This window comes from Lepisosteus platostomus, chromosome 13, assembly GCF_059453375.1.
Source record: "Lepisosteus platostomus isolate fLepPlt1 chromosome 13, fLepPlt1.hap1, whole genome shotgun sequence".
NCBI lineage: Eukaryota > Metazoa > Chordata > Actinopteri > Semionotiformes > Lepisosteidae > Lepisosteus > Lepisosteus platostomus.
This window is the reverse complement of record NC_142623.1, coordinates 28551707-28563941: the sequence shown is the minus strand read 5'-3', so window position 1 is coordinate 28563941 and position 12235 is coordinate 28551707. Positions and strand designations below refer to the sequence as shown.

Genomic DNA, 12235 nt, shown 5'->3' with positions numbered 1-12235 from the left:
AAGCACCTCATATGTAACATGGTGCTTAGTTATGGGTCCACTTTGCTGAACGCATCACAGTTTTACCTTTTTTCTCCGCTCTGCTGTTATGTGTAACAAAGTGAGACAACATAGAAAAAGATCTTATACCTTGGAAGGAGAGAGCTTATTCTTTTCTTTTCTCAGATTTTCAGCACTGCACCCAACCCCAGTACGGCGCAGGTGAATTCGCAACATCCGCTGCCACGGCGACGCAGTGCCGAATGCAAACCGCCCTCCTGCAGTGAGAGACCCCTGACGCTTTTCCACACCCCACCACCCACTGAGAAAGGTCAGTCCTGGGGTTAGCTCCCGAGACACTCTCTCTGTCATCTGCTAGTTTCAGAGAGGTCTGCTAATCAAAACAACCCCCAGACAGCAGTCTGCGTTTTAGTCAGTTAAGGGCATGTATGGATGACATTTTGAGGATTGAAAATCACAACAAGCCCAAAATACATGGTGAGCAGTCAGTGTTTGAGGTGTCTGAAGCGAATTATGTCCTTGCTTATTCATCCACACACCACACGCCAGTGATAATCAATGTCACAACATGGGCTTCTGGATTCAGGTGAATGCATGGTTTGTGTGCATCCGTTTTGTTTGTTATGAATGTTTTGTGATTGTGGCCCTCATCGTCACAAACACAAAAAGAGTTTGAAACCATGCATTGTATAATCGAGTGTTTGGATAATTGATGTTCTGATGTCATTATTACACTTACATGGAACAGTCTGTATTGCATGAAATTCACAACCACAACCGACCTCATAGAATCCTGCTTTGTTTATTTTTGTTTTTTATGCTGGTTGTAGAGAAAAGAGACAGCGTGTTAAACTCCAGCGCAGAGTCTATTGTGACCAACTCATCCAATAACTCCAACTGCACTCAAAAGGCCAAGCTCAACAGTCTCAACTGTAGCGACCCTGACTTGGATACAGTCATGGGGAGACAAAACAGACCCAACTCTCTGTGAGTACACTATTTCTGGTTTCTTTATTTAAGAGAGAACTCTTCTTCCCTACAGGAAAAAAAATGAGGTAATGCTGGCCTTTTATGACTTCTTTGCTTTTTAAATAACTTCCTTAAGTCCAGTCTGAGGTCTCAAAAGGTTACCTCATGAACATGTTAAGAAATTTATTCTGTGTTGCTCGCCAATTACAGTACTTGCGAAGGGCTATTTATGTGTCCTTGATTAAAACATAGCTGTGTCATGAAATAGCAAAGTAATGGATTGTGAAAACCCTGACATTGTACTTGCTTGAAATGCAATTAGTTCCATTCCATTAGGGACCGTATGAGATGAAATTGAGAAGAGTGACCCAAGGAGGCTCAGAGCAACCGAGTGTGTGTGTTATGACTTCAGTTGTATCTACAGAAAGGCTCTCATCAGCATCTGATACCGGCACCGGAGTTAATAAGAGTAAATAGCACATTCTGTAACTCATAGCTTAAGTGGATCTTCTTCAAATCAGCATCTGTGTTCTTCAATCTTTTTTTAAGATGCTAGAAAAAAAGGTAAACCTAGATATTCTCAAAAATGACTCATCTAAAGGGTACTGTAATTTACAATGCAAAACAGTGGCCTCTTTATGGATCATTCTTGATGCATAAAGAAATGAGTAGAAGTGACATTTTTTCTGTAGTGGATGTACAATATGTTGCTTAATTTTTTGACTCAATTTACTACACGCCTTTGATAAAAGTAAGACTCATTAATGTACACCTGAGGCTTTTTCAGTCATGTTAAGCTATCTTTGAAACACCCACAATTAATAATTTAGATGTGTTTTTGTGTGGGAAGGTAGATGTAGAGTGTAGCTTTGAGATTTCAAAGGGTGTTTGGATGCATTTGTAGATGGACCCATACATTCATTTTCTAACCACTTCATCCAATTCAGAGGGAGTTGGAGCCTATCCCGGCAAGCAACAGCTACAAGGCAGGCTACAATCTGGATGGGATGCCAGTCTATTGCAGAGCACAAACAGACATAAACACATACTCACACTGGGGCCAGTTTTGCTAGAAGCCAGTTACCCTACCATTATGTCTTTGGACTGTGAGAGGTAACCCACAAAAACATGAGGAGAACTCCACGCAGAGAGTGCCCCAGGTCTGGAATTGAGGTCCCAGCACTAACCATGATAACCACTGCGCCACCATGCTGTTCACAATGTGACGCATGAGGCATAAATATGGGATTCTTTCACAGGACCCTTTTAATGCAAATAAATTCAATACAATTACTTTTTCAATTTTTTGCCAGAACAACGTTGCAGATCATTTACCACCAGTAGGAGTCATTCTGACCCCTACAGTGCTGGGTCATGATCTGGTGCTTTAAAGTTTTCTTTTCTCATTTTAGGCGTCTTTTATATTCTATTTTGTTGTTGACGTTTTAAAGGACAACTGTAAAAAATGGCTTGATTTATTCCCCGGGATAAATACAAACCGGCAATAAAAGCCCCAAGTGAGTCAGCATTCCTCTGTTGTCTTGGAATCTTCTATTAAAATATTTCCTTTCCCACCGCTACACATAGAAGAGAGATGAGTCACTGTAAGGACAAATCGAGACACGTTTCCAGACGTTTAGAGAAAAATAAAAGCCTCTCGTTTTCAATTTTGGTGTCTTTTTTTTAAATTCCTCATTCTTGGAGCTTGCACATCCCAGACAGTGATAAAATGAAAAAGATTGTGGCTTTTCAGGCTATACACAAGGCTCATCACTAGAAATTGGGGGGTAGGAAAGAATGAAGTCTGCACTTACAAAGCAATCCCGCCCAAGAGATGCATAATGAGAATGTCTCTGACTATTAATGATCAAGCACTACATCTGTGGTCTCTCTCCTTTCTGCAGAGATAGAGAAGCAAGAAAGATAAAGGAAATTAGAGGACATGAGCAAAAACCACAGAATAGGAAAAACAATGTAATCTTGATGGGATAAAATATTAATTTTTAAAGATGCAGTTTTTTTTTAAAAAACATTAGACACAAAATAGCATATACAACTATGTACTTGTTGTAATCTTGCCTTATACACCTTTTTGTATACATTTTTTTTGCTAACATGTCATTTCTACTGTATATCTACTCTGAACTGGATTCATACTCTTAGCCTTTGAAAGTTTACTTTCAATTTTACAAATGTGTTATGCAGAAAAGGATAGGATGCTGCTAGAAATCAAATGCTATTCTGTTATTGGATGAATCTGTGAATCTGCTTTATCACGCAATGATTTCCAGTATTTTAAAATTCTGCAATTATATTGGACAGAATGAACAAGAGCCGTATTTGTGTGCCACCCTGAGTACCAAGCATTTAAAATTATATTTTAGTATCAGGGAATTAGTTTGAGACAGCAGATTCATTGGGTTTCAGTGAAGAACTGGCACCACCTAGCATTTTCTGTCTGGGACCCAGTAGTGGTGAAACAGGTATAATAAGGTAAGATTTAATTTGGCTGCAAAACAAGGTTGCACATTTAAATAACGCTCTTAGGGCGCAGTGCCGAAAAGCACAAAAAGGTAAGGCTAGGTATAATTTAATGACAGTGTGAGAGATTGATGGGGACTGCTAAGCCTGAGTGTGATTTAATTATAGGTGCAGAGAAAGGTGGCAGTGGGAAGCTCAGGTTTCAGAGAAGCTGAGCAAAGTATCTGCTTGCGAAGGACGACAGAGATTATGAATTCCAATTAAAAGTCTTCAGCCGAAACTAGCTAGCGCCAAGTAAATATCTCAAAAGTATTGCCTTTTGTTTCAAGAAAAGAAGAACCATGTCACATTTCTCTGCAACTGACAAATCATATCTGCCAAATGCAGGAGTTAAATGCAGATGAAAATAATACCTCTGAAAGCCTTTGACACTGATCATTCTAATATGTTCTATTATTAATAATGGGATATTAATAATATTGATCTTGGCACATCCTGTGGCTGTCATTAAAAACCAGACGTCCCCAGTTGCTTCTGCGTGGACACCCTCAGTCACAGAAGAAGCTGCAGACGTCCTATTTATAGGCGTGAACAGCAGCACTGCATGATTCTGGGGTCACTGTTACTGTACTTGACACCTTGTGTGAATGAAGTGTTGTTTGCTCTTACCTTCTAATGATCTGTAGCTGGTGTTTGTCCAGCTCTAAACTGACTTGTGGATGTAGCCAAACCTGCTGAAGATTTTCCAGCTGCTGTAACTGTACTGAGAATGGAGAAACATCTGTGGGCTTTAATAACAAACAATCTATATACGGATTTCAGGGTAAGGTCTTTGGAAAAAGTAATTTGTCCTTGGGTTTCTTAACTCCAGTGGTAGACATTTTATGTTGTTTTTTCCTTTCTACTCCAAAATTAGTTTTTAATAAAAGTCGTGACATATACTAATATGCAGGTTTTTGGTTTATTGTACTGAATCACTCAATTGTGGGTATTTAAAGGCTTTGTCTGGGAAGTGCATTTATTCATCACCTCTTTCAATCCAATCCCCATTCCTTCACAAATATTTCCTTTCACAGTGTCAGAGTAAATACCATCCTCCAGTTTCATCAGACAGAAGAATTTTTTTACATCTTTGTGTCCAAAAAAAGGGAACTGTTTGAAAAGTGCTGTACCTGGAAGGTTCTGTGGCTGTTCTGCTTCCAGAAGGTTTGTTGTGAAGATCACTTGTTTTGAAGGTTGGTGGCTGAGGGCTGTAAAAAAAAAAAAAAGTTGCCAAGAAATTAGATAATTTATAGAAAATTAAAATCTCACAGAAATGAAAGTGAAGAGGATGGGGGGGATTCATTAGTTTGTTGAATCTGAAGTTTGTTTCTTTCATGAGGCAATTAAGGTTTTTGTGTTCTTTTCCTCTTGAAACACGGTGTCTACGAGGGAGAGTATGAGGGCCTGGACGAGGGTTTGTGTAGAATAGCTGGTAATCGAGGGCTGGATTTTGCCGATTTTGCACAAAAAGTAGGAAAATGCCAGGGAAGATAAGTGATTGGAGGAAGAGAGGTTCTTGGCAGTGAAGGAGGGTGATAAAGTGGTGGCAGTCAAGAAAAGTCATAAAGAGAGGTCCATAAAGGGGGAAGAATAGGAAGGTGAAAAAATGTTACATTTTGAAGATTGAGTTTAAGATGATGGGAGTTAATTCAGTAGGAAATGGCAGTGAGACAGGCAGAGGCATTGGAGGAGGTATAAATGTTGATGGCTGGAAAGAAAAGAAAGTTTGAGTACTATATCCAACCATCCACTTTCTAACCACTTCATCCAGTTCAGGGTTGCGGGGCAGCCACAGCCTTTCCCAGGAAACAGCAAGCACAAGGCAAGATACTCCCTGGATGCGACATCAGTCCATTGGAGGACACACATTGACACACACTCAGACACACTCCCACCAGGGCCTGTTTTCCCAGAAGCCAGTTAACTTACCAATATGTCTTTGGGTTATGTGAGGAAACCAGCACAACTGGAGAAAAGCCATGTGAACATGTGGTGAACGTACAAACTCCATGCAGATAGTACCCCAGGAATTGAGCCCAGGTCCCCCAGCACTGCAAGGCAGCAATGGTAACCACTGTGTCACCATGCTGCCCCATTATTCACATAAAAAATAATAACAAAAAGGAGCTGGGTGTAGAGCCCACAGGAAAGGGATTTCTCATATTAATAGGGCTACTCTTGAGCAGTTGGGCTATTGGAGTTGGTGCTAAGTAGCAAAACACTTTAGTATTGTTCTGAGATAGTATCCACAGGGTCATGGGAAAGGGGGTGAGGATAGAATATACAGTAGGAAACATCATGAATGGGACCCAGGACAGAAACCTATGGGACACCAGTGGACAGATAATAAGAAACAGAGAGTGAGTCTCTCCAGGATGCTGTGATTCATTTCAGCCTAGTCTCATAGGTACAGTACATGAACAACACATTATGTGCCTCGTGGGTCTCAATGAATCCTATTAGTTTACCATCTATTTGTTGTCCTTGGGTAAGGTACTGAAATATGGCATCCAATATGATTTCTATACTGACAACTGATTTTTACTTACCTTACTTTTAACTTGACAGTGAGTCTGCTGCTTATTTCATGACAAAGGTTGAAAACTATGGGTTACCAAGGCTTTTCTGTCTATGCGTCTAAGCCTGTGTCCATATGAACCTTGTCTTTCAGGTTACATTTATGTAGAGACTTTACATAAATGATTAGCTTGATGTGTGTTATTAGATATGTAATCTTGTACAGTGCAAGTCATGAAATGACACTCAATAAATAAAATATACAGTAGTTGATTGGTAACAAGTGTGACCGCCATCAATTCTGAATCTCCTCAGGCTTACAACTTCACTGTAATGATTCAGAGATTAGGACTAGTGACCTTTCTGTATTGACATCATCACAGTTTTATGTAAATCAAGAGAATATTTATTCAGTGATCTGTAATGACATTTCTACTCTTTCACACATCGTGGTTCGCTTCCTAACAGCTGTTCTTCAGTCCCACACTTCCAACATGCACTAGTGCTGTACACAGAACATGCCACTACTTTTGATCTCTTAGTTTATTTAGATTATTTTTTGTTGGCTGTGTCCAATGTTGGATAAGTGTGACTCATACATATGAAATGGCTCACATGTACAGTAATTTACATTCGATTTTTCTCAAGACAGCTTTCTTATTATTTCCCATGATTCAGTCACAAAGAAAATGAAGCATCACTCTTATCACTTGGAATTACACTTGTTTTGATTAGAGTTGTGTGTTAAGTATCAAGTTGAAGTTGGCAAAAAAATAAATGAAATGCAATTAACAGTGTGTAAGTCACGTACAGTACATACCTAACAGGGAGAACAAGCTTCAGTGAAGTCCGGGGGCCACCAAACTACTGACTTCAAGAGAAACTGGAAAATTCAGGCGTTAAAGGATGGTGGTTTTTCTTTGGCCTAAGTCAAGCCCGCAGTGGCACGGTGAAATGCAGAGAGGTTGATCTGCAAGTTTTTTCATGACCAATTCTCTCTTGGTTTGTTTCCTTCCCAGGGTGCTGTGGCCGAAATATGCCACGCTTTCGGGTGCCTTTCGCAAGAGGTGACAAGTAAAATTTCAGGTTTTTTTGGGGTGGAAGAGCCATGTGGCTTTCTATTTCTGCACAAAATGGTGGAGGTCACACAGCTCTGTCTTGGCTCCAGGGCCACTGCTGCTGTCTGGGGGTCTGCTTAGGCACTTTGGGCTCGTGACTGTGGCGCATCCTGGAGAGCTATAGGCATGGTGTGGGCAGATGCCTTCACATGGAAGTGTAACGTGCATTTTCTGTGTGGGAAGCTGTGATTCATTTCAGCCTTGTCTCATTCATGTGGCAGACGAAGTTAAAGACGCAGTGTCTCTTTTCTGAGATTATTAGCACAACCAAAAGCAGTGCAAAGGTATTAATAATTTGAGAGAGGGCTGGGGAATATTAATTGATACTGTGATGTGAAGGCAGTGGAATTTCCTTATTAAAATTTCTAAGCCATTCTAACATTTTCATTACATTGGTATTATTCATTGAACATTTAAAAAAAAAACTATATCCCCAGTGATCTGATTGTGATGTGTATGGATACAATTTTGTTTCATTCATTTATCTCTGATTAATAATTGCAGTCTTTCAGAGCTGCCTGTTTCATTGCTAAACAAGTCAGGAACAGTTTATATGGCTCAGTGGTGTGGAATTTATGATCCTGGTGGATTGCACTGAGAAGAATTTTTTTATAAAACAACTGGGGAAAAATGCATGGTAAATTTATTGTCAAGCAATACTGTTATTTTACTGTGGCCTTGTTCATTAATAGATAGAAAAATAAATCCAAAATGCTGTGCATAACAGTCAAAAGAGATTTAGATCTAGATCCTTTTTATAGAGCCTTAACATTTGACTGAGAAATCCAAAAGTATACTGAGCAACAAAAAATAAACTTGCCACTCTGTGCATTGATATATATAGAAAATAAATGTTACAAGTTTTGGATATTGATTAAATGTTTTTAATTTTCAGTATGTGATCATTCTCGACTGACTGTGATACTTTAGATTGAGTTTGACAGTTGCATAAGCTTTAAATTACCTCATTATTAAGATAGTGATGAGGTGATTTAACCCATTACATGTTCTGCCTAGGAAAAGTCAAGAAAGAAAAACAGTACGTCCCATTAATTAAGAGAGCATTGCCTTCATGCTATTGGTATGTTGTAGCAACACAATGAATCAAGGCTTTATGTAGGTGAGACAGATGGATGTCAGCAGGTGTTGTACAGATGGGCTTGACCATATACTGTGATCATTGCTGTGTACAATAGACTGATCACTGGTGAGGTTCAAGTGTGATGACCTGGGCAGGAATGTCTAGTTGTTACAGAACTTCACTTGTAGTGATTAAAGGCATGACATTGATCAAGCTCTGAGACACCACTTGCTTCCCTTCCTTGTGAACTGATAGTGTAACATGTGCAGAATGCTTGTGAATGCCCTGCTTGTTCCACTGAACATTTGTGGGATGTCCTAGGATGACATATGGGGCCAGTGAACCTGGACCTGCTTATCCAGGCTTTACAAGAGTAAAGGGACAGAAGCTCATAAGACAGCGTGCAAGCAGATGTACAGCTTGTGTTCCAGTGGTGCCCACACACGCTACTGGCTTGTGACTTTACCAGTAGATGCACTGTTGATGACAACTTTTGATCCGTGATCTGCAGAGTGAATTTTATGTCATGTGTGTTCCAAAACATATATTATTTTGCAGTTGTGAGAAGATTTATTTGATGCTCTGTATATTTTAAATTGTTCAAACATTGAAAAACAACTTTCGTGCATTTTTTGCTTTCTGCAAGGACTATTATTACAGGGCTTGACAAAGGGTATCAAGTTCTTAAATGTTTCTGCTAGAACAAATCTTGAAGTTGACCATCAGTCACTTGTATTCACAGAAATGATTCATTAATTTGTTCTCGGATAACAGAGGAGAATGGGATGCTTTCTCAGTTCTTTGCATTGTTTAGTTTAATCAGAGGAAATGGGACACTGCTGCTTTAAGTCTTTAATACAATTCATTGAATTGGTAATCTGGGGGAATATTGTGATATTTTGCTTTGGATAATGCTCTAATCGCCAATAATGAATGCTTCTTAATCAGACATGAGTTTAAATTTTGTTGAAATGAACAGGGTGCATATGCAAAAAAAAGTTATGCCTTTGTGCAAAGACTTAGCCATTTTTTTTCTCAAGTTCATAACGTACTTTACTGCTAAGGGCATTAAAAGAAAGGTAGGATTTAAAATTGCATTAGATTACATAGTATGTTGCGGAGCTTTAATTTTAATTTCGTTTTTCAACATTTTGGCGACATGGGAAAATGTGTGTTTTCTAATTTAAATTTTGGCATGACTTCTAATTTGTTAAATTGGACTCCCATGTACTGCCATGTACAAAAATAACTATTCTAAATGTCAATCCACTGGTGTCTGATGTGGCATAGAGATCTTTTTGTCACTATAGGCTCTATATTTTATAAGGTGGAATGCCTACTGCTGATGACTAATGCTAAGGTCATTGTGAACGCTAGTGAATGACCTACATTGAAAGACAGGGGCCATTTTTGATAAGTACAGTGCTATTTTTACATCTGGCAGTGCACAACCGAGACTCTGCAAAAAAAAAAGCACTGCAGTTGGGACATGTGTCATTTGCCATCATATTAACAAAGCAGCTCATTTTCTTGGGTTTGATCTCCCGCAGCACATGGATGGTTTGTAAATACTCAAAAAACGAAACAATATCATAACAAGGCCAGTGTAGTCTTAAAGTGGTAGTGCTCTAATTTTTCAGACTTGAAATATGTGTATAAAAACAATTACATAGAGGTGAGAACTAAATATGTCGAGATACGAAATTTCTCACATCAGTGATGGGGAGGTAGCTGCCTCTTTAAAACGATTAATTTGGTAGCTGATGTTATACTGTACGTTGAAGACCACAGAGTAAAATGCACCATATGGTTAGAACTGAGTGGAAAACTTAGTTTTACTTCTATTATTCAGTGTAAATGTGGTTTTCCTCTTCCTTTTAGGTTGAACCCAAAGAACAGATCAAGTGTCCCACTAAGGTATGACTGGTTTTGCTCACTGCTCATTAACGAACAGTACATCTGTCTCACACCTGAAGAAGGCTCCACGGCCGAAACGTTGTGTTTTCTCTCTTCTTTTTTTCAGCATGGAATAAACCTATTACTTGTTCCTTTGCAGCCTACGCATGCTGACGCAGCTACCCACCTGAACTAGAACATCATTTATGTTAATGTTCCATTTGATTTGGTTTGTTCTTCTTGAAGGGTGCTTTAAAATAAATTGTTAGCCATCCTTAATGATTGATGTGCAAAATACCACTTCATTCATGCGGCTGTTAAAAATGTACAAAAATGCCTTAATGTTATAATTTGGTCAGTTGCAGCGCATGCTGGGAAGTGAATTTAATTTATAATCTTGTTGGAGAAGTGTGCACATTCTCTTCTTGCTAATGATGGGTGCACAAAGCTTCTGAACAAACAGCTGCCAGTGTCAGCAAGGATCCGGGAGACGAAATAAGGTTCTGACTGATTTTCTAGGTTAAAGAATTGCTTTCACAAAACCTGAGGAGGATGTTTTAGCTACCTTGTGACAAGTCCTGAACAGTGGAGCTCCTCAGCTTGCTCAAGAGGATTGGAAGTTACACCTTCATTCTACCTTCATGTCTCTTAGTTCAGCTCCCTTTATACTGCAGTTTACTGACATAGTGCTGTGCTGTCTCTCTTGAGTCCATCTGGGCTGGTCCAACTTCCTGGCCAAACGCAACTCTGGGCAACAAGGTATCAGGATATGACGTGTGAAGCAGTTTTGTTGTGCATGAGCTGCCAAGAGGTCTCGTGGGGTGGGCCTTGAATGAAATGGTTATTCCTACTCTAATGAAGTTTCTTACATCCTACGTGTGCTTTTCAATTCTTTAGCATTGTGTCTCCCAGATACTGTAATACTGCAGCAATGAACTGAGCATAAAATAGGTTGCTGTTTCAACAGATCTAAATCCATAGAGACATTTCTTTTGAATTTATATTTCAATGTAGTGTGTCATACATCCACCTTAATTCAAATCTGATTATTGGATACAAAAGCCTCCTTAACCAATTGTCTCCAAAAACCTTCACACTAGACCTGTACATTTTGATTAAGTAAAGATGATAAAAAGTAGATGCCCGAAATGCAATTTCTTCTAGGTATTGCTATGGTTTTAATTTTTAACCCCTGTGTCACGCATTTCAGTGTAATCAGAAGACACTGTGTACAAAGACCCCTTTTAGTCTAATTTTGGATGGTATTTTTCATGAGGGACAAAAATAAGATAACATCCATTTAATCTACTTTGATCCTCAAGCTTAAAATCTATATAACCTAAAGAGCATTTAAATTAGTCTGTCTGGTTTTTCTGCGCTTTGACCCATAAACATTTTTTTAATTTCTTTTTACTGCTTGAATTGCTAAAATGCCGTGGGTTGTATATGACAATTAAAGGCAGTGAGAAGTAACCTTTGGACTTCCTTCTCTGGGTAGTGTTGGGGTTAATTAGAAAGGGCTAATAGCAAATACGATTCTAAGGGAAGAACAAAACCTCCTGAATAGCAGTATGGGAAGTGTCCTTATCCGACATAATACAAACTTCTATAATTTTAGAGATAAGAGATCTGATTATAAAATAAGCATTGCATACTCGAACAAATGGAAAAAAAACTGTATTTTTTGTTATACTGCTTTTAGAACAAAATAAATGCTGTTATAATGCTTTATAACAAAATTAACTATTTTTTTTGTAGTTCAGTAGTATTTGTCAGGGAACCACTAAGGTTTTCTAATGCAGGATAGAGATTGACAAGATTAAAAACCACTTTGGTGCTTTGAGGAGGATTGGAGGGAGCATAAAAGATGTGAATTTTGTACAGTAGGTGGCTGGAAAGGATTTCAAGGGCATTGTGTTTGATGGCAAAATACTGCTCTGAAGCTTCTAACAGCAATTGGAAATAGATGCTAAAATTCAGTCATTGAGTATGTTTTAGCACAGCAGTAACAGATGCTGTTCGGGGACAATTCCCAGCTTCCTAGCTTTAAGAAACCTCAGCTTTTGTTATCTTGACTGTAATGCTGCACACCACACAAGCGGTAACTATTATTACTTCTCAGCACCTTCAC

General features: G+C 38.9%; 1 protein-coding gene across 4 annotated transcripts in view; it reads left to right on the top strand.

Moving 5' to 3' along the window:
* Positions 1-12235, top strand: part of LOC148650317 (rho GTPase-activating protein 26-like) — an 84778-nt gene that overhangs the window by 65707 nt on the left and 6836 nt on the right. The window contains exons 19-23 of one of the 4 annotated variants that reach the window (XR_015926078.1): positions 166-310; positions 831-987; positions 4527-4656; positions 7029-7076; positions 10090-10125. Coding sequence is in view for 2 of the 4 variants with exons in the window: in XM_088603994.1 (XP_088460120.1) it covers positions 166-310; positions 831-987; positions 7029-7076; positions 10090-10125 (386 nt within the window). In the remaining 2 variants the exon portion in view is untranslated. The remainder of the gene's footprint in view (positions 1-165; positions 311-830; positions 988-4526; positions 4657-7028; positions 7077-10089; positions 10126-12235) is intronic. The other 3 variants (XR_015926079.1, XM_088603994.1, XM_088603995.1) reach the window with 3 other exon arrangements.